Genomic DNA, 19,352 nt, shown 5'->3' with positions numbered 1-19,352 from the left:
ATTACAATAGTCCAGCCTAGAGGAAATAAATGCATGAATTAGTTTTTCAGCATCACTCTGAGACAAGACCTTTCTGATTTTAGAGATATTACGTAAATGCAAAAAAGCAGTCCTACATATTTGTTTAATATGCGCTTTGAATGACATATCCTGATCAAAAATGACTCCAAGATTTCTCACAGTATTACTAGAGGTCAGGGTAATGCCATCCAGAGTAAGGATCTGGTTAGACACCATGTTTCTAAGATTTGTGGGGCCAAGTACAATAACTTCAGTTTTATCTGAGTTTAAAAGCAGGAAATTAGAGGTCATCCATGTCTTTATGTCTGTAAGACAATCCTGCAGTTTAGCTAATTGGTGTGTGTCCTCTGGCTTCATGGATAGATAAAGCTGGGTATCATCTGCGTAACAATGAAAATTTAAGCAATACCGTCTAATAATACTGCCTAAGGGAAGCATGTATAAAGTGAATAAAATTGGTCCTAGCACAGAACCTTGTGGAACTCCATAATTAACTTTAGTCTGTGAAGAAGATTCCCCATTTATATGAACAAATTGTAATCTATTAGACAAATATGATTCAAACCACCGCAGCGCAGTGCCTTTAATACCTATGGCATGCTCTAATCTCTGTAATAAAATTTTATGGTTAACAGTATCAAAAGCAGCACTGAGGTCTAACAGAACAAGCACAGAGATGAGTCCACTGTCCGAGGCCATAAGAAGATCATTTGTAACCTTCACTAATGCTGTTTCTGTACTATGATGAATTCTAAAACCTGACTGAAACTCTTCAAATAGACCATTCCTCTGCAGATGATCAGTTAGCTGTTTTACAACTACCCTTTCAAGAATTTTTGAGAGAAAAGGAAGGTTGGAGATTGGCCTATAATTAGCTAAGATAGCTGGGTCAAGTGATGGCTTTTTAAGTAATGGTTTAATTACTGCCACCTTAAAAGCCTGTGGTACATAGCCAACTAATAAAGATAGATTGATCATATTTAAGATCAAAGCATTAAATAATGGATGACGGTTAAACGATGGCTTAAGGCTCCAGACCCTTAAATAGAATTAAAGGGTCTGGAGTACAAGCACATCTTGTTTCATTACAAATCCACTATGAAGTTCAGAGGCTAAATTCCAAAATGATCACTGTCCAGATATTTACAAATCTAACTGTACATGCTAAATTATGGTTAAATAGCATTAAAAACTGTAGTTGTTGGTAGGGTCTTTATGAACAAATTCATTATTGCAACAATGCCCTACTGTTGGATTAAATGTCATGGTCACAAATGAAATACTTCAGAGTTCAGTCATCTCTGTTGTGCTCAGATGGTCCTTCTAAGTTAGATGAGGACACTTATCTGTCCATCAGGAGCTTTTGGATGAGGACACTTATCTGTCCATCAGGAGCTTATCTCTTGCAGATTGCTGCCAGAGTTGTTGATCTCTTAATGAAGCTGGTAGTAGTCCTCCTGTCCACATTGCCCTGTATCATCTGTGTGTGTGTCTGCAGGACTGTGTCGATGCATTGCTGTACTCACCTCACACCCCCTCCTGTCCTGCTCAGATAGTGAGGATAATGTGACTGTTTTAATGTTAAGTGGCATAGTACAGCATTCGGATCTCAGCAGCATCTGTGAGTGATTCGCAGGGTTCAAATCCACCTGTTTATTCTTCAGCAGGCTGTTCTGGGCATCAGAGATCCAACAAATGTAGCACTTTACCCCTCTGGGATCCAGGGATCCAAGTCATTTTACCATACCTTCAGAAATTCGTCTTTGAAGGTACTTGCATATAGCATAACGCTCATGTCTTGCATCATAAATGTGCAGCGCAATCTCAGTTTTCTGGATGTGAGAAATACATTTGTCTAGAACACTGTGTAAAACATATCATTTGGCTCTAAATCCAAAAATATGAAATATGTTTTCAGAAATTCTTCAAATTGTTAGGGAATATACATTTTTATTCATTTGGCTGAAGTGTTTTGGTGTAAGAAATGGGTTTATCAGTCTTTGTCACAAAATTAGTGTAATATAAGCTATGTAAAATATTTTAAAACAATGTATAATAAAATATGTGCAGTGCAGCAACACCACTTGCTGGGAACTGTATGGTAGTGATCTGCTACATTCCAAAAGAACATATTTCTAAGATAAAATCACTCTCCAGTGCCAGCTGGGTGTCTTGTGTCTTCAGTAACTCTTTACTGAGTGAATAAAGTTTGGATCTGCTGGCGTGTCTGTGGGCCCCAGAGGGCTAACCAGTAGTTCATTCATGATGATCTGTATGTTTATGTTTTTATGTTGCTGGCCAAATGGCTGCTTCTGTCAAAGCTAAATTGAAGCTCATTTCATTGATGTTCATTCAGTCTGAGTTTTGAAATCCTGCTGAGTACTGACTGACACCAGTAGTAATACTGTAGTAAATGTAATGAATGCCTTTTTATTATCCATTTTAAAGACTACTACAAGCCTCTGCATTGGATCAAAGTGAGTTGAGCTGAGCAAGCTGTCCTTCTCTCAATACAAAAAATACCAGTGTAACTGCTGCAATGTGTTTCATCCAGTGTCATAACACAGCATTTCAGCATCTTCACTGCAGATGATTCCAGCTATTGTCCACTCTTGTACTTTGGTAAGCGGAGATACTGCGTTAAAAGGCATGTCAGATTTCAATAGCTTCTTTTTGAAGCTTAAAGAAAAATCATCTTGTTCAGTGAAGGTCACATCCATCTGCTTTGAAGAGTTATCAGCAAAATGTCGAAGTCGGGTGCTTCATAGATACTGAGGATAAGAGCATTTGGTCTGCCTGAGAAGAGCAACACACTCCGAACAATTTTTTTCCAACTAATGCTGGATGTTATGGGGAAAAGACGGAAAGAGAAAATGCCAGCGTCTAGTGCATGTAACTGTGGGCTAGGGGTTGAACATAATAAGATCAGTATATATTGGTACTTCTTGGCAGGTGTGGTGGCCAAGTGGTTAGTTCACTTGGTTTCAGTGCAGCAGGTTTGCAGTTCAAATCCCACCCCTGCCACATTTCTCCATACAATATGTAGTTGCGTCAGGAAGGGTATCTGGTGTAAAACTTGTGCCAGTTCAGCATGCAGATCCACCTCGGATTTGCTGTGGCGACCCTGAATGCAAACAAGGGACCAGTCGACGGGACTTATTTTTCATATATTGATAGTTCTTGACGACCCATTCGTAGAGCAGGGGATTGGATTGATTTCATGTCTTTGCTTCAAGATACCTGTTTCCTTGGACAGTACACTTAATCTGCATTGTCTCAGTCCACCAAGCTGTAAAGGGGCATGGTGGCTTAGTGATTAGCACTGATGCCTCACAGCAAGAAGGTCGTGGGATTGTTTCCCACCCTTTCTGTGTCAAATTTGCATGTTCTCCCTGTGTCTGCTTGGGTTGCCTCTGGGCACTCCGGTTTCCTCCCATAATAAAAAAGCATGCTTATTTAGGGTCTGCTCCTTTCTTTGCCCCTCACCAAGGCAGTGTCTCTACATCTGGAGTTGGTCCCTGGCTGCTGGACTGTGGCTACGCTATGCTCCTAGTGGTTGGATTGTGTCTAACTGTAATTAGGATGGGTTAAATGCAGAGGACAGATTTTGTGTATGTATGTACAATGACAATAAAGACCTTCTTCCTTAAGTGGCTACCAGCTTTGGTTGGGGAAGTAACTTGCGGTGCACTAGCATCTTGTCCAGGGAGAGTCCTAGACTGCTATCCGCTATGGCTACATGCGATGGTGTCTGGGTAATAAGCACCAACCCAGTGGGCCTGTGTCGATGCAGAATCAGCTTTACTGGAAAGAGGGCAAGGGCATTTTGTGGCAGTGGCATGTTGTCTTGGGACTTCCGGTGGTAGCTGTAGCTGCTGGAAGAGCTGCCATGGCAAATGGCAGTATATTCTGTATCTGCCGCGGCAGATGCCAGTATGTTTTTGTCTTGTTTGGAATCACTCATTTTAATAGCTATATGTCATATTGATGTAAAAATGCCAAGCCTCATAAATTACGTAATGAAAAATAAATGTAAAAAGTGTGGAAATAATATAGCCTATAGGGCTGGGCGATATGACTTAAAATTCATATCATGATATAAATTGAATCCCTTCACGGTAACTGTATATATAACAATATAAACTTAAGTGTAAAAGTTATAATGGAAGTGTTTCTGATTGGGTCATATAGTCCCTTTGCAAATAAATAAATAAATAAAAACAAAAAACATATAATTAATTTTGAGCGCTTGATTCTCTGACTTGTTAGACATGTATTTTTATGCTTTGGAATAATTTCATTTCGCCATTCCTGCTTCTGACCAGCAAGAGGCAGTGTTAGTTTGTCTGCTTTGAGATGCCACCATGTGGGTTGATGATCCTGATTGGCTTATGTTGTGGGGTTCCACCAATGATAGAGCGGAAGGCGTGTTTTTTTTTTTCTCTTTTTTCTCTGCTGTCCTGCCCCAAGACAGAGCTCTCAGTGCAGTTGAATGAGGAAATGTGAGACTGTTTATTGCAGCTTTCTGCAAATACGCGCACCAAATATGACCATAAAATTCACAAAAAAATCATTGCCGAAATTATTAAATTATTATTATTATTATTATTAAAATTATTATTATTATATGTAGATTTTTAATGGTTCTTCAGTTTATGGGTTCTTTAATAGATATCAACAGATAGTAACTAAGTTTGGGGTTTCCATTAGAAAGCACGTAGAGTATAGATTTTGTCTTCCTATAGTAAGCTAGCAGGGTGAACTGTAGCTAGATACCTAAAACATATTACATCATAGCTTCTGTTTCTATAATAACATAACCATATTTATAGCTTACCCTACTAGCTATAATTTAGTTTTACAGCAAGTCTACAGACTAGGTAGACATACGAGGTCTATTAGATAAGAAACCAACACTTTTATTTTATTTTTTTTACTATATGGCTTTGAATGATGTGCGATTACACCAATCATGCTTGAACCCTCGTGCGCATGCGTGAGTTTTTTCACGCGTGTCGGTGACGTCATTTCCCTGTGGGCAGGCCTTGAGTGAGATGTGGTCCAGCCCTCTCAGCTGAATTCCTTTGTTTCACACGCTGCTCGAGACAGCGCACGTTGCTTTATCAAAATTTTTTCTGTACCTGTGAGGAATATCCGAGTGGACACTATTCGAGAAATTAAGATGGTTTTCAGTGAAAAGTTTAACGGCTGATGAGAGATTATGGGGTGTTTCTGTCAGTGTAAGGACTTCCCACGGAGCGGGATGTCGCGCAGCGCTTCCAGGCGCCGTCGTCGGCCTGTTTCGAGCTGAAAACATCCTAATTTAAGGCTTAATTCACCCAGGACGTCATGAGAGAACAGAGAAGATTCAGAAGAGGCCGGCATAAGGACTTTATGCAGACATTCCACTGTTTAAGGACATTTTTTAATGAAAGACGTGCGCGCAAATTCGCCGAGTCGTTTCCGTGACGACTTGGCGAATCTGTGTGCGCCGCGACAGGAAAAACACCTCCGTGTTGAAAACCATTTGTAAAATTCAGGCGGCTTTTGATGGCTTTCAACAAGTGAGTAACTGAGAAATTGTTTAACAGCTTGGGCATGTTCCAACTTGCCCGTTAAGGTTTCCAACGGAGGTGTTTTTCCTGTCGCGACCCCCCGCGGTCAGGTCCGGCCCGACATGCGACTCTGCCCGCACGTTCTTTCATTACAAAATGTCCATTAACAATGGAATGTCCGGATAAACTCCTCATGCCGACTTCTTCTGAAAGTTCTCTGTTCTCTGACGACTTCCTGGGTCAACAGAGCCTGAAATGTGGAAGTTTTCAACTTGAAATGGCGAGACGCTGCCGTCTCGAAGCGCAGATCGCCGTCAGGCACCGTGGGCTGTCCTTAAAGCGACACTACCAGACCAAAATCTCTCATCAGCCGTTAAAATTTTTACTGAAAACCAGCTGAATTTATCGAATGGTGTCCACTCAGTTGTGCCTTACAGTTTTGAAAAAATTTTGATCAAACAAAGCAGCAGTCTCTGAGCCATTCCTAAACAATGAAAAAATCGACGAGAGGGTGGGCCACTCCTCACTCAAAGACTGCCCACAGGCGAATGACGTAACCGACAGGCGTGAAAAACTCTCGCATGCCCACGAGGGTTCAAGGATGTCTGATGTAATCACACGTGATTCAAATCCATATGGTTTTTGAAAAAAATAATAAGGTCGGATACTTTTCTAATAGACCTCATATACTACAATCTTCTCTTGTATGAATATTTAGGTTTTAGTAGCTTACTCCAATAATATTATGTAGTAACTATATGCATGCTGTCCATATTCTTGAGCTGCTTAGGTGGGTAGGGAGAGTTCCCATGGGATCAAAAAGCTTTTAAACCTACCATCCCTGGTTCTCAAGACCAGGCACACAAGTGGCTCTACTCTTCTTTTTTTTAGATATTTAGATATACTTTAGTATACACTAGTAGAGATCTACCTTAGGGCAGGGGTGGTGACCAAGTGGTTAATGTGCTTGGTTGGTTTCAATGCAGAAGGTTCCGGGTTTAGATCCCACCCCTGCCACATTTCTCCATGTAATGTGGAGTTGCGTCAGGAAGGGCATCTGGTGTAAAACCTGTGCTAATTCAACATGCAGATCCACCTTGGATTTGCTGTGGCGACCCCGAGTGCAAACAAGGGAGCAGCCGAAGGGACTTACTAAGTAGAGATCTACTTTAGAATTGGTATGTATAATAGAAGATATACCTTACTGAGTTTTCATGTGAGTTTACATGACCAAATTCAGTCAGGTGACTCCAGAGGGATAAAATAACTTATAATTTTACACTCTTACAAGGAGGAGATTTAATCTGCGGAGGTGGAGATGGAGCCTGAGATTGAAGCATTGACTGCAGCCTTTTACAGTTGTTCAGAGTCACTGAGGAAGATATGATGACGTCATCAAGAAGCATTACCGCTATTGGTCAGTGGAGTCTAAATCTCTACCGTTGGCCAAATGGCCAGCTTCCATGTGTGAGCATGAACAGAGTGTACATGGAAAAAAAAAAAAAAAAACTCCAACTACACTGTATAAATAAAAAATTTTAAAACAATTAGCCGCCAGAATATTTTTGCGCTGAATAATTGATTACACCAGAAACTAATCAACAACACCCTGCATACTTTTCCCAAGTGAAGCCATCAAATTGCGTATTCTAGCAAGTTTAATTACAAACCCAATTCCATTGAAGTTGGGACGTTGTGTAAAATGTAAATAAAAACAGAATACAATGATTTGCAAATCCTATTCAGCCTATATTCAGTTGAATTCACCACAAAGACAAGATATTTAATGTTCAAACTGATAAACTTTATTGTTTTGTGCAAATATTTGCTCATTTTGAAATGGATGCCTGCAACACATTTCAAAAAAGCTGGGACAGTGGTATGTTTATCACTGTGTTACATCACCTTTCCTTCTAACAACGCTCAATAAGAGTCTGGGAACTGAGGATACTAATTGTTGAAGCTTTGTAGGTGGAATTCTTTCCCATTCTTGCTTGATGTCTCCATTGTCGTATTTTGTGCTTCATAATGCGCCACACATTTTCAGTGGGCGACAGGTCTGGACTGCAGGCTGGCCAGTGTAGTACCTGCATTCTTTTACTATGAAGCCATGCTGTTGTAACACGTGCAGAATGTGGCTTGGCATTGTCTTGCTGAAATAAGCAGGGATGTCCATGAAAAAGACGTTGCTAGGATGGCAGCATGTGTTTCTCTAAAACCTGGATGTACCTTTCAGCATTGATGGTGTCATCACAGATGTGTAAGTTGCCCATGCCATGGGCACTAACACACCCTCATACCATCACAGATGCTGGCTTTTGAACTTTGCGCTGGTAACAATCTGGATGGTCTTTTTCCCCTTTTGTCCGGACGTCACTACGTCCATGATTTCCAAAAACAATTTGAAGCGTGGACTCATCAGACCACAGCACACTTTTCCACTTTGCTTCTGTCCATTTCAAGTGAGCTCGGGCCCAGAGAAGGTGGCGGTGTTTCTAGATGTTGTTCATGTATGGCTTTTGCTTTGCATGGTAGAATTTTAACTTGCACTTGTAGATGTAGCGACGAACTGTATTAACTGACAATGGTAAGATCCTTTACACAATGATGTCAGTTTTTAATGCAGTGCCGCCTGAGGTATCGAAGATCACGGGCATTCAATGTTGGTTTTTGGCCTTGCCGCTTACGTGTAGAAAGTTCTCCAGATTCTCTGAATCTTCTGATTATATTATGGACTGTAGATGATGGAATCCCTAAATTCCTTGCAATTGAATGTTGAGAAACATTGTTCTTAAACTGTTGAACTATTTTTTCACGCAGTTGTTCACAAAGTGGTGATCCTCACCCCATCTTTGTTTGTGAATGGCTGAGCCTTTTGGGGATGCTCCTTTTATACCCAATCATGACACTCACGTGTTTCCAATTAGGTGTTCTTTGAGCATTCATCAACTTTCCAGTCTTTTGCTGCCCCGTCCCAACTTTTTTGAAACGTGTTGCAGGCATCCATTTCAAATGACCAAATATTTACACAAAAACAATAAAGTTTATCAGTTTGAACATTAAACATTTGTCTTTGTAGTGTATTTAATTGAATATCGGTTGAAGAGGATTTGCAAATCATTGTATTCTGCTTATTTACATTTTACACAACGTCCCGACTTCATTGGAATTGGGGTTGTATTTAGTTGGGATAATTAATATGAGAATTTTACAAAAACATGGGGTCTGTAATGAGAAGTACATGTACACCAAAAATATTTTCCCAATAATCCAAAAGTTTAAATTTTAATTCAAATTTAACAACATCAACAACATAAAACATTTGATTTACAGTAAATATTTTTGTTTCTTTTTGCTGTGCATTAAAGAAGTTCCATTGACAAAGAAGACCAAACTAAAATCCTGATGCCCCAGTCACACTAGAGCACGAATTGCACGAATGCCGTACGAAATGACATTGGAATGACATTCGTACAATTCATGCTGCATTCCAGCTGCACTCCAATACCTCGTACAGCATTCCTACAGAACTCGGCACATTCCTGTGTCGCTCGTGCTGGAAAACATCTGAATGGTGGTGGGGTCAGTCGTACCGCATTCGTACTGCCGTAGGAATGGACATTCGAACATCAGTCATGCAATTCGACCTGCAGTCAAACTGCATTTGAACTGCATTCAAATTCCTTGGGACAGCATTTGTATGGCACTTAGGGAAATACGCCAAATTGGCAGGCCAGCACGAATATAGCGAACAGGCACACTACTGTCGTGCTGCATTCTAACTGGGAAATATTTGTATGGTGGTCGTACTGCTGTGTGACTGCTAGCTCGAATGGCATACGAACTGGCATCCAAATGGCAACCCTCCAGCATTTGGAGCAGTCTGATCACGTCGGCATGTCCCAATTGTGCCCCCGATAATCCAAACCCCTCTGCTCCCCCCCTGCATCCTATTCGGGTGCTCAAAGGAAATATTGTAATGTGCAAAGTCTGTGGCACGCAATCATCATGTGCACTCGATGTGAACATTGTGCAGTCACACTGAATCCACTGTGTTTCACAGCGACTCACTTGGTTGGGACTCCGGCGAGGATGGGTGCATCTCCTCCTCTCTTCTCTCTTTCTGTGTTCCTCTATCTCTGCCCCAACCTTCAAAAGTCCCAGCTTCACCAGAGTGTGTTTTTGCTGCTTGGATTCGGCACTGCCCTGACCTACCAGAAAATTGGCAAGACGGCTGCTACCAAAACCACAACCACACACCTATCCGTCATGATTAATGAGGTGGGCAAGGCAGTACAATCTCAGACTAGGTTAACTCTTGAGCTTAAATGCAAATTGGAAATCATCTCAGAGACTGATATGAACTCATCTGCACACATGATGCACATTCCCCCACCTCTACCCCCTTTTTGTTTCCATATGAAGATGTGCACAATGGAAAATAATTCTGATCTGCCATCTTCAAGGGGAATAATTGGAATTTTGTGTTTAATTGATGCACCATACTGTGTGATATTGACTTCATAACTCCAACTCCGCTTTATGCTTTTCAGTTAAAGTCTGCAAAATGATGTGACATCATGTGAAGCTGTGGATGAAGGAAAATTATTCCAGTTTCATGTCTTTAAAGGGAAATAATTAAACTTTTTTTTAATACATCATATTTGACCGGTTTATTAATTCAGGTATTTAATTCAGCTACTATGGAAGAGCAGAGAGCTTACTCACAGTTCTTTGGGTTTTTTTTTTTTTTTGCTTTTTCTTTTTCATGGGTTTGCTTCGCTTTATATAGACTCATAATGCAGACAGAGGCCATCTGGAGTGGGTGTCTCTTCTCACACATAGTTCTCATTCTGCACTCTCTTGAAGCTTCCACTGTCTTGTTTTTCTTACAGATTCCTTTGTTTGCCTGTATCTGGGGCTTACTCTGCTCCCAAAAACCAATGCTGCCACAATCCTGTGAAAACCGTCATGAAAATCCAGAATCCTTCATGCCATGATTTTCTTTCCATTCCCCTCAGATAGTGAGAAGATAGAGTAGATAGGGAGGAAAAAGCTTTAATCTTACAGTTATTAATAACTAAACACACACACACTTGTGTGTGTGTTTGGAGTGTGTGTGTGTGTATATATATATATATATATATATATATATATATATATATATATATATATATATATATAATATGTGTGTGTGTGTGTGTGACACACATCTAGGATCAGACTGAGCCGTTGCTTTTATAGACGTGTCCAATCTGGCTGGAGAGTGTTGAAGTTTGAGTCGAGATGTTTGCATGCATAAATTAGCACATAGAAAATGTGCAAAAGTCAGTGTGATTCTTCACATTTTATATGTGAAATGGACACTTTCCACATTTAAAATCTAATTGAGAGGTGATGATTGGCGTACGTGACTGTCTCCCCAACACACAGACACACACTTTCATTACACTCACAGCTTGGTTCCTGTGGCAGATCACATACTGTCAGATGTGTGAAAAGATTGATCATAGTTCTTAGAAATTTAATCATACTTGTACTTACTATTCTTGTTATTTTCAACATGGCAATACAACTCTGCATGCTGCTTTAGATTTATCTTGTGTCCTACACAGCTTTTTTCTTTTAGACTCATTTTACTTTTACCTGAGACCACTGAATATGGCCATTGAGTATTGCGAAGGCTTTGCGCCCGTCCGTCTGTCCGTCCGTCCATCCGTTCTTCCGTCCGTCTGTCTGTGCTCAGCATAAATCCAGTCCTATTACTGCCAGAGTCTAGAATTTATAGGAACATTCTTGGCACACAGACCTCGGACAACTTTAAATATGGCTAACCTTGACCTCTTTTAAGAGGTTTAATAAAAAATCACCTTCTGTTTCAGTCTATTCAGTTTTGCTTTTGAGTGGCAGTCGTGACAGCCAATCAGTATAGCTGCACCGTGATGTCAGTGGCTGGTCTCTCCAAAATCGCTTTGTCGTTTATATACATGCTTGTCATATATTATGTAAAATCTAGCAAGAAATAAACACTTCTAAAACTGGAAACGCTGTTTTTGTAACCCGATAACACCTCTGGAGTCATTTACAAGATATTTTGCAAATGTTAGCTTGTATGCTAACTTCCGCTAACACAAAGCTAACTTTCTATACAGTTAAATTTGTCTCATTAATACCTGCAAATGCACAGAGGGTGATCTACAAATATTCCTTGATTTGCACAACTTCGCTAATGTACACGCACACACAAGGCCTCCTGTAGACACTGTTAAAACGTAAATATTGTTTTTGATTGCTTGATTGAGAGAGGGGATCTATTGAACATGTACAAATTGTACACAATTCCAAGGACCTTAATAATTAATTAAACCACTGCAAATTATAAAAAAACACAATGCTCATATGGCTGAGTGTATTTTAGCATTGTGTTGTATTTTGTTTTTGCATGGGTACAGTTCTAAAACAGTAATATGGGTGAACTATACTACTCATTCAGGTAGCAACATACTGAAATTGCATAATGCAGAGTGCACTAAAGCCTTCCCCAAAAGCCATATTGTAAATTTGTTTCTCAGCTTTTTTTTTTTTTTTAATTTAAATTTAAATTTTTTAAAGTAATTTTTTTAAGTCTTGGGGCAAGCATCAGCATCTTCCAGAACCAAGTTAAAACTCCTGGCTATTTCTGTTATCTCCAGGTGATTGTCAACTTTGATGAAGTAATTATGCTAAATGGTTCAGAAATACAATACAAATTTGAAAGGGAAATTGTAGTTGTTTTATTTGCTGCATTGAAAGCGCAGGTAGCATACAGACACAGCAAATTTTTTGTTTGACTTATATTTGTTTATATTGTTTTTCAAATATAAGTCACACTATGCAAAAGCTCATCCTCTTTTTTCCTTTTTTTTCAGTCACATACTGATAAACCGCCAATTAAGTATAATGGCAAGCTGAAGTTTTCTTTTCAGCAGTCTTTGTGGGTTCATCATCTTCTAACATTACATTCTGTCAGACTGTATTTCGTGGCTGCTTGAGAGTTGTTTGACTGCTGCATTTATCTTTAGCTTTAAAGAGACAATTACTTTGGGAGTTGCCCCTCTTTTTATTGCAGTTATATATAATATTTAAAAGTCGATATCCTGAATATAAGGTGACACTCCCCCCCCCCAAGGATTGGAAACCCAAGATATGTTGTTTCCCTAGCAACAGTGGTTGTCTATGTGTAAAGGTCAACACCTTTGTTCTACTTTAATTCTTACTGTCTAATTTGTTCTCCTGTCTTTTGGGCACATTTCCTCCTGAAGACTTCCATCTGATGGAGAAGTGGTTGTCGGTGCTTGAAGAAGTGCCATGTTTCCTTGTCACGCTACCACCTGGCCCACTTCTGAGCCAGTGGCCTCCTGCGGGACTCAGGCAGCCTCAACACAGCCGTCACAACCTTTGCCTGATCTGCTGTGCAGCTGTCCCGCACCACCTTTGAACACTCACTCTGAGACACCCTCCCCAGACCCTATGGAGTCCCTCATCGTGGTCACTGAATACGAGTCGAGTCGACCATCTGGTGAATCTGGAAAAGAGGAGGAGGTAAGGTCAAACAAAGCAGGTTGTATACAAGAGCTGGGATGGACCGTAACTGGTTATTGTGGTCTCAACGGAATGAAACTAGAAGGACACTCATTAGAGATCTGAAATGTTAGGAATTCTTTTAATTCTCTGTATCTGTAACTTTGTCTGATTTACCCTAAAATGTAGTGGTACTTATTCAAGGTCAGAGTCAACCCTTTTGATCAAATGTCTTCAAATTAGTTAATTAGTGAAAATGGGTGAAAACTGAACACCATGTTTGATATAATGTAAGGGAGCAGCAGAAGGGACTTACTTACACCATTTTGATGGCGATGTATCATGTTCGTTTTTTTTGTTTTTTGTTTTCCCCCTCACTTCCCATTTGATATTGTAGAACTTGAGTCTCTGTGGTTATGATTTTGGGATTTGTTGGTGATCCCAGCAAAATCAACATCTCTGATCAATGTTAAGTGCACAATTTTTGCAAACTCAAAACTTCAGATAAATTATATCTGACTGTACAGATGCCATTGTACTGTTACTATATGATGCACAAAAAAGGAAAAAAAAAATGCTACATGGCACTGCTGCTTTTACGTAAAAAAAATATTTCCATATTAAGTGGTTCAAGCAGTATTATTGAACCCGAGCTTATCTTTGAAAATAGACAGATACTGTTTCATATTCCTAGGCTTTGGAAAATTGTAGGCATGTACCCTTTAAAATGCAGTAAGTGAATGAATAGGTGGAGAGTTGAATCTGTCGCCTCCAGTTTTGAATGTGGTAATTCAAAAACAGGTCTTGTCTCTCCAGAATAAAAGGGTATGTAGTGAGCATAAACCAGTTAAACTTTGATTAAGTTTGATGCACCAGATCAATGCAAAAAGCAACTTTATTTAGCTTACATAATGTATCATAGACCTGTCTGCATGGCTAGGCTTTAATCGTGTCATACATGATGGAAATTAGAAGCAGGTGTGGTTACATGTATCTTGAAATGAGCTTTTTAGTCACTTTCTTGCATTTCCAAAGTCTAGTTCTTCTGCTTGTAAAGATGACACACCCCAAAATAATACGTATGAATCTCCATAGGATGCCCTCAAACAGCAAACGTGGCCTTTCATACATGTTTGACATTCATGCAGTATTTAAAAATTTTAAACAGCTCAACTTGACCATCTCACTTTTCAGGTGGAAGAGATGGATAGCTCTGAGATGCTAGAGCCCACTTCATCTATGACGGCACCTTTCCGGACTCCATCCTGTGACCTGCTGTCCCACATGGTTGGTCGCCCAGAGGCTCTCCTACCTGACAACCAAGAACAAAGAGGAAGATTAAATCTGTCCGACAGGAAACTTTCTCTGCAGGAACGCTCACACACTGCAACATCACCCTGTAGCTCCCCGGGACTCAATGGCCGCTATATTTACCCATCATTGCCCTACTCTCCCATCACATCACCCCATTCCTCGCCACGCTTGCCTCGACGACCCACTGTGGAGTCCCACAGTGTCTCCATCATTGATCTGCAGGTACAGTCAGGCCTTGTGGCAACTATGATAGGTATACTTTAGGCCTGTTGTGATGTTTATTTGGCTTCCTGTGACTTTTACTGGTCAATTTTCCATTATCGTTCAAATGTTCAAGATGACCATGACAGTTGGTTAACATGAGGTTGTAGACATGGTAAATAAAAGCAACCTGTATTTATCTTTATGATTAAACAGTGTAATACTCACACAGGGCAGGGCTTTGATCAAATCTTGCACATCTGCGTCATGAATAATAGAAAATATCAGGATCACATATGTCTGAAAGTAAGCAGATCTGCATATGCATTTTGTCTCCAGCCTTAAAAGCAGCAGCACTGGTTCAAACTTGAACTTTATGGATTAAAGGTAAGAAATGGCAGCATCATAGGTTGTAGATGATAGCTGTGATCAGTGATAGAGAGGTGTGTGTATGTAGAGGCAGACACCTGTAGATGCAGTGATGTAGATGGTAACTCTCCTGCAGTGATTGTCTTCAAGACAGATGGTTGATTTATAGCCAATTTATTCAGGAATGGACGGAATGAGAAAGTTGCAAGATAAACTGGCAGAATAGTTCTTTAAAACATATGGACATGCAGGCTGAATCAGCAGCGCATTCAAGCACTTGTGTTCGTGATTGACTGATTGGTTTTAGTTTGTCACAAGGATTATGCAACACACTTCTGAATAGATATTCATGAAGGGTGGTGATAGTGGTGGAACATAGGCTAAAGATGAATCCATCTGGATTTGGGCTCATTCAGGAAGTTTTCTTTTTCATTTTTGTCAAACAAGCAGGTGGCTCTGAAGGGTAGGAGTTGGACCTCTGTTGGGGAACTGTGGAGTGTGGCGAGGAGTTCTGAAAGCATCATATGGACAAATTCTGGAGACTGTTCCTGATCTGGCGTTGATCACCAACTCCCTAATTGTAGTCCATGTACTTCAGAGGTGTCAAACTGATTCCAGAAAGGGCCAAGAAGGTGTGGGATTGTTTTGCAACCACCCACTCCACCAAATGATTTCACTGATTAATTGATTAATCACTTTGAGCAAATGGAATCAGTAAATTAGTGAAATCCCCTGGTGGAGTGGGTGATTGCAAAGGAAACCTGTGCCCTCTTGGCACTATCTGGAATCAGTTTGAGACCTCTGATGTACTGAGACATTTCATCATTTTGATGTTTTTTAAGTCTTGGTTGTGATTTGTTATATTTATTTTGTTTTTATTAATGTGGCCCAAGCAGATGGCCACGTGTGTGAATGAGAGGGAGCCCGCTGGAATAGTGCGGTGACAAGGAGTAGAAGCGGTGAAAGTAGATGAGTTTAAATACTTGGGGTCAGCTGTCCAAAGTAATGGAGAGTGTGGTAGAGAGGTGAAGAAGAGAATGCAGGCAGGTTGGCGTTGGTGGAGAAATGTGGCAGGAGGGATTTGTGACCGATGAATATCTGCAAGAGTGAAGGAGAAAGTTTACAAGACTGTAGTGAGACCAGCTATGTTGTACGGCTTAGAGATGGTTTGGACATATGCAGAGGAGGGATCCAGGGTATATAGGGAGAAGGATGCTGAGGATGGAGCCACCAGGCAGTAGGAGAAGAGGGAGGCCAAAGAGGAGGTTCGTGGATGTGCTGAGGGAGGAAATGCATGTGGTTGGTGTGACAGAGGAAGTTAGAGAGAACAGGGTGAGAAGGAAACAATTGATCTGCTGTTGTGCCCCCTAACATGAGCAGTTGAAAGAAGAAGGAGATGGCCACCCCACTGAGTTTGGTCAGCTTGAGGTTTCTTCCTGTAATTAAATAAAATGCTTGAGGGAGTTGTCCTTGCCACAGTATGCTTGCTTAGGGTGTTCAAAAGGTTTGACCTTGCTCATGTGAAGTGCTTTGAGGTGACTTATTCTGTCATTTGGCGCTGTATAAATAAACTGAATAGATAATTGTGTGGTTTGACTACCAATGTACAGTATAGATCATTGTTTGATTCCAGGTTTGTGGTATGCTACTTGTCTGTGTCCTTGGACAAGAAAGTTCATCTGCATCATCCCACTCCACCCAGTTGTAATGGGTACTGGCTTTGATCACAGAAATAATCTGCAATAGACTGGCACCGTGTCCAGGGAGACTCATAGACTCTCATTCACTTCATGCTACGGTATCTGTGGAAAAAACCAGCAGTCCGATGGGCCTCATGGCTGATTATAGGACGGACTTAATTCTAATTCATTGTTTTTTTTTTTATATTGACCAGTTTCTGGTGAAAATTGGCATAAAAATCAACCTTGATAGAGGTATACGCTTTTCTGCATTCTACTGTAAGCAGGTGCTTTTAATTTGACACAAAAACAGACTGTGGCAGAAGACATTAAAGGTAGCATACTTTTCACTTATGACACCAGGAGCATGACACTTAAGTCACTCATGGCAACAGCAACATAACACTTAACTAAACTCACTAAACCAATTGAACTACAAAAACAGAATAAATCAATGACACTAACAACACTGTTGAACTAACATGAACCATAATAACAACATTTAAAACTCCCTGACCCTGAACTACAATATCCATTGTTTACTGGTTAGCTAAAATTGCTAATTTTGAAAAAAGTATTTGTCCTATCAACTTTCTATTTTCGCAGTGTTCATCCTTGACCCAAAATACAAAAGCATAACAAACGGCAAATGTCAGCTCTCCTCGGTTTCGCCGTGATCGAAGCCATAGACACGCATGCACACAGAGGCCACTTGGCTGTTATAATATAGATAGTTTATTGCTCTTTGAAAGCGTGTGCTTGCATTATCAGTAGCATAGTAGCATAAAATAGTCTGACAATGGCAATAATGTCATCTATCCCAATTTTTTCTGTGACCATCCACCAAAGTAATTGCATATTATGACAGGCTTATAAGATTTTACATGTTGGTATGCAACACTCCACTCACACATTCACTAATGTGAAGTTGTAGAATTTATCACCTTTATATTGGTCATATGGCCTTTGACATTCGGTGATGTTGAAAGGTCAAATTCCAGGTCCCAACTCTTTACTTCAAATAGTTTGTAGCCAGTATTGACAAAACGTGATGGAGGGGTTGTGCATTCATCAGTGTGGTTCAGTTTTGTATAGAATTGATCAACTGTCAAGCCTCCACAGATCCAGTTGTTACTGAATCATAGAATTTGTTTGCAAGATTCAGTTTCAAACGTGTAAGGTGTGGGTGTTACATTCTCTGAGCACCTCTTGCTGGATTTATTTTGATGAGCTGCAGTGTGATTAACTGCATGAATGGATTTGTCACAGCAGAATGTGTTTACTCTAAGCAATGCCTTGGAAAATGAGAAACTGAATTGGCCTGTTAAAGCAAACTGTTAAAGCAAACTGTTAAGGAAGATATTAAGTACCTTTGAAAACAACACATTACAACAAACTGCAGTTGGAAGAATCTTCTGTGTTGAGGATGTGTAGCAGCTGATGTGTATTTGAAAGTATTTTCACTTCTCTTTTCTTTACTCCCTTCCTTCTTCAAGGACTGTGTTCAGCTCAACCAGTACAAGCTGAAAGATGAAATTGGAAAGGTACTGGAACCAGCACAGAGCGCACTCACGACTTTTTCATTTCCTTCTGCTTTTCTGTCTAAATGTGTGCGCTTCGAGCAGCACAGATCATCAAGGACAGGCAGTAACCGTCTCTGATATCCTCTCTCCGGCTGTCCTCATTTCCCAAACTGTGTAAACTACAGGCCACGGGAGGGTTGGAAAATGGATGAGAGGCTGGTATAAATAGCACTCTCCACGGGTTGAGTGAGCTTTACTGGATATGAGCTTGTGTGTGTGTATTTGCAGACACGTTTTTGATCGTGGCTTTGGATTTTTGTTAAGGTGCACATTTATTTTCAGGTAGGCAAACATGTTTCTGTTTGTTTTTGTGTTCAGCAGAGACACTAAAAGCTTTTTCGGGGTGGTGGAGAGGATCCTGTTATCGGATCCTTTCTAGGGCTGCAGGATGAGCTCTGTGCTGCATCTCCAGTCTGCTCTTCCTGCAGGAAGTCATCTTGCTTTCCATCCCTCCCTCTTTCTCTCTGTTTGAATTTTACTGTGTGTATGAATACATGCATACAGTCTGTTAACTTGGCCTGGTGTTTATGCTGATTTCCCCGTGCGTGAGTAGATGAGCTTGATAGCATTAACCAGCCTGAAATCAAAAATAAAAAGGTGAGGGGAGAGATGACTGGAATGTCTCTGTTTTTACTTTGAACCAGAGGCATTTTTTTTTAACTTTTCACTGAATCTAGTTGTATTTTCTTCTGTTCTTTCACAAGGGCTCTTACGGCGTTGTCAGGCTGGCTTACAATGAAGATGACAACACATATTATGTAAGTCTTCTTTCCAAAGATTTCTCCCCAGCCAGTTCTCTTGCCGAGTCCCTAATTTACTTTTGTGTGCACAGTATCTTCATAATAATCAACTCCCGTATAATGATGTTTCCACTTCATTTGTGTTTGTGATCGATGTGGTAACACATCAGCTCAAGCGTTTTCTTGCTGTTCATTATTACTGCTGCAATCCACATTAAGCTGTGTGATATTTACAGACAATGATGTGGATTATATTTATAATCTTCCCAAGTGACAAGGGCCACATGCCCCATTCAGTAATTATGTTAATTCTGTAATAACGGAAGCAAT

At 40.3% G+C, this 19,352-nt stretch overlaps 1 protein-coding gene across 5 annotated transcripts in view; it reads left to right on the top strand.

The window, feature by feature from the left end:
- The window catches only part of LOC117529468 (calcium/calmodulin-dependent protein kinase kinase 2-like), a 53,958-nt gene that overhangs the window by 16,643 nt on the left and 17,963 nt on the right, over positions 1-19,352 (top strand). For all 5 annotated transcript variants that reach the window (XM_034192266.1, XM_034192265.1, XM_034192268.1 and 2 more), the window contains exons 2-5: positions 12,878-13,157; positions 14,331-14,672; positions 18,196-18,243; positions 18,987-19,040. In XM_034192266.1, coding sequence (XP_034048157.1) covers positions 12,924-13,157; positions 14,331-14,672; positions 18,196-18,243; positions 18,987-19,040 — 678 coding nt within the window. In that variant the 5' untranslated portion in view covers positions 12,878-12,923. The remainder of the gene's footprint in view (positions 1-12,877; positions 13,158-14,330; positions 14,673-18,195; positions 18,244-18,986; positions 19,041-19,352) is intronic.

This window comes from Thalassophryne amazonica, chromosome 17 (genome assembly GCF_902500255.1).
Source record: "Thalassophryne amazonica chromosome 17, fThaAma1.1, whole genome shotgun sequence".
Classification (NCBI taxonomy): domain Eukaryota; kingdom Metazoa; phylum Chordata; class Actinopteri; order Batrachoidiformes; family Batrachoididae; genus Thalassophryne; species Thalassophryne amazonica.
Note: the sequence above shows the minus strand (reverse complement) of the source record. Positions and strands in the feature narration are given on the sequence as shown.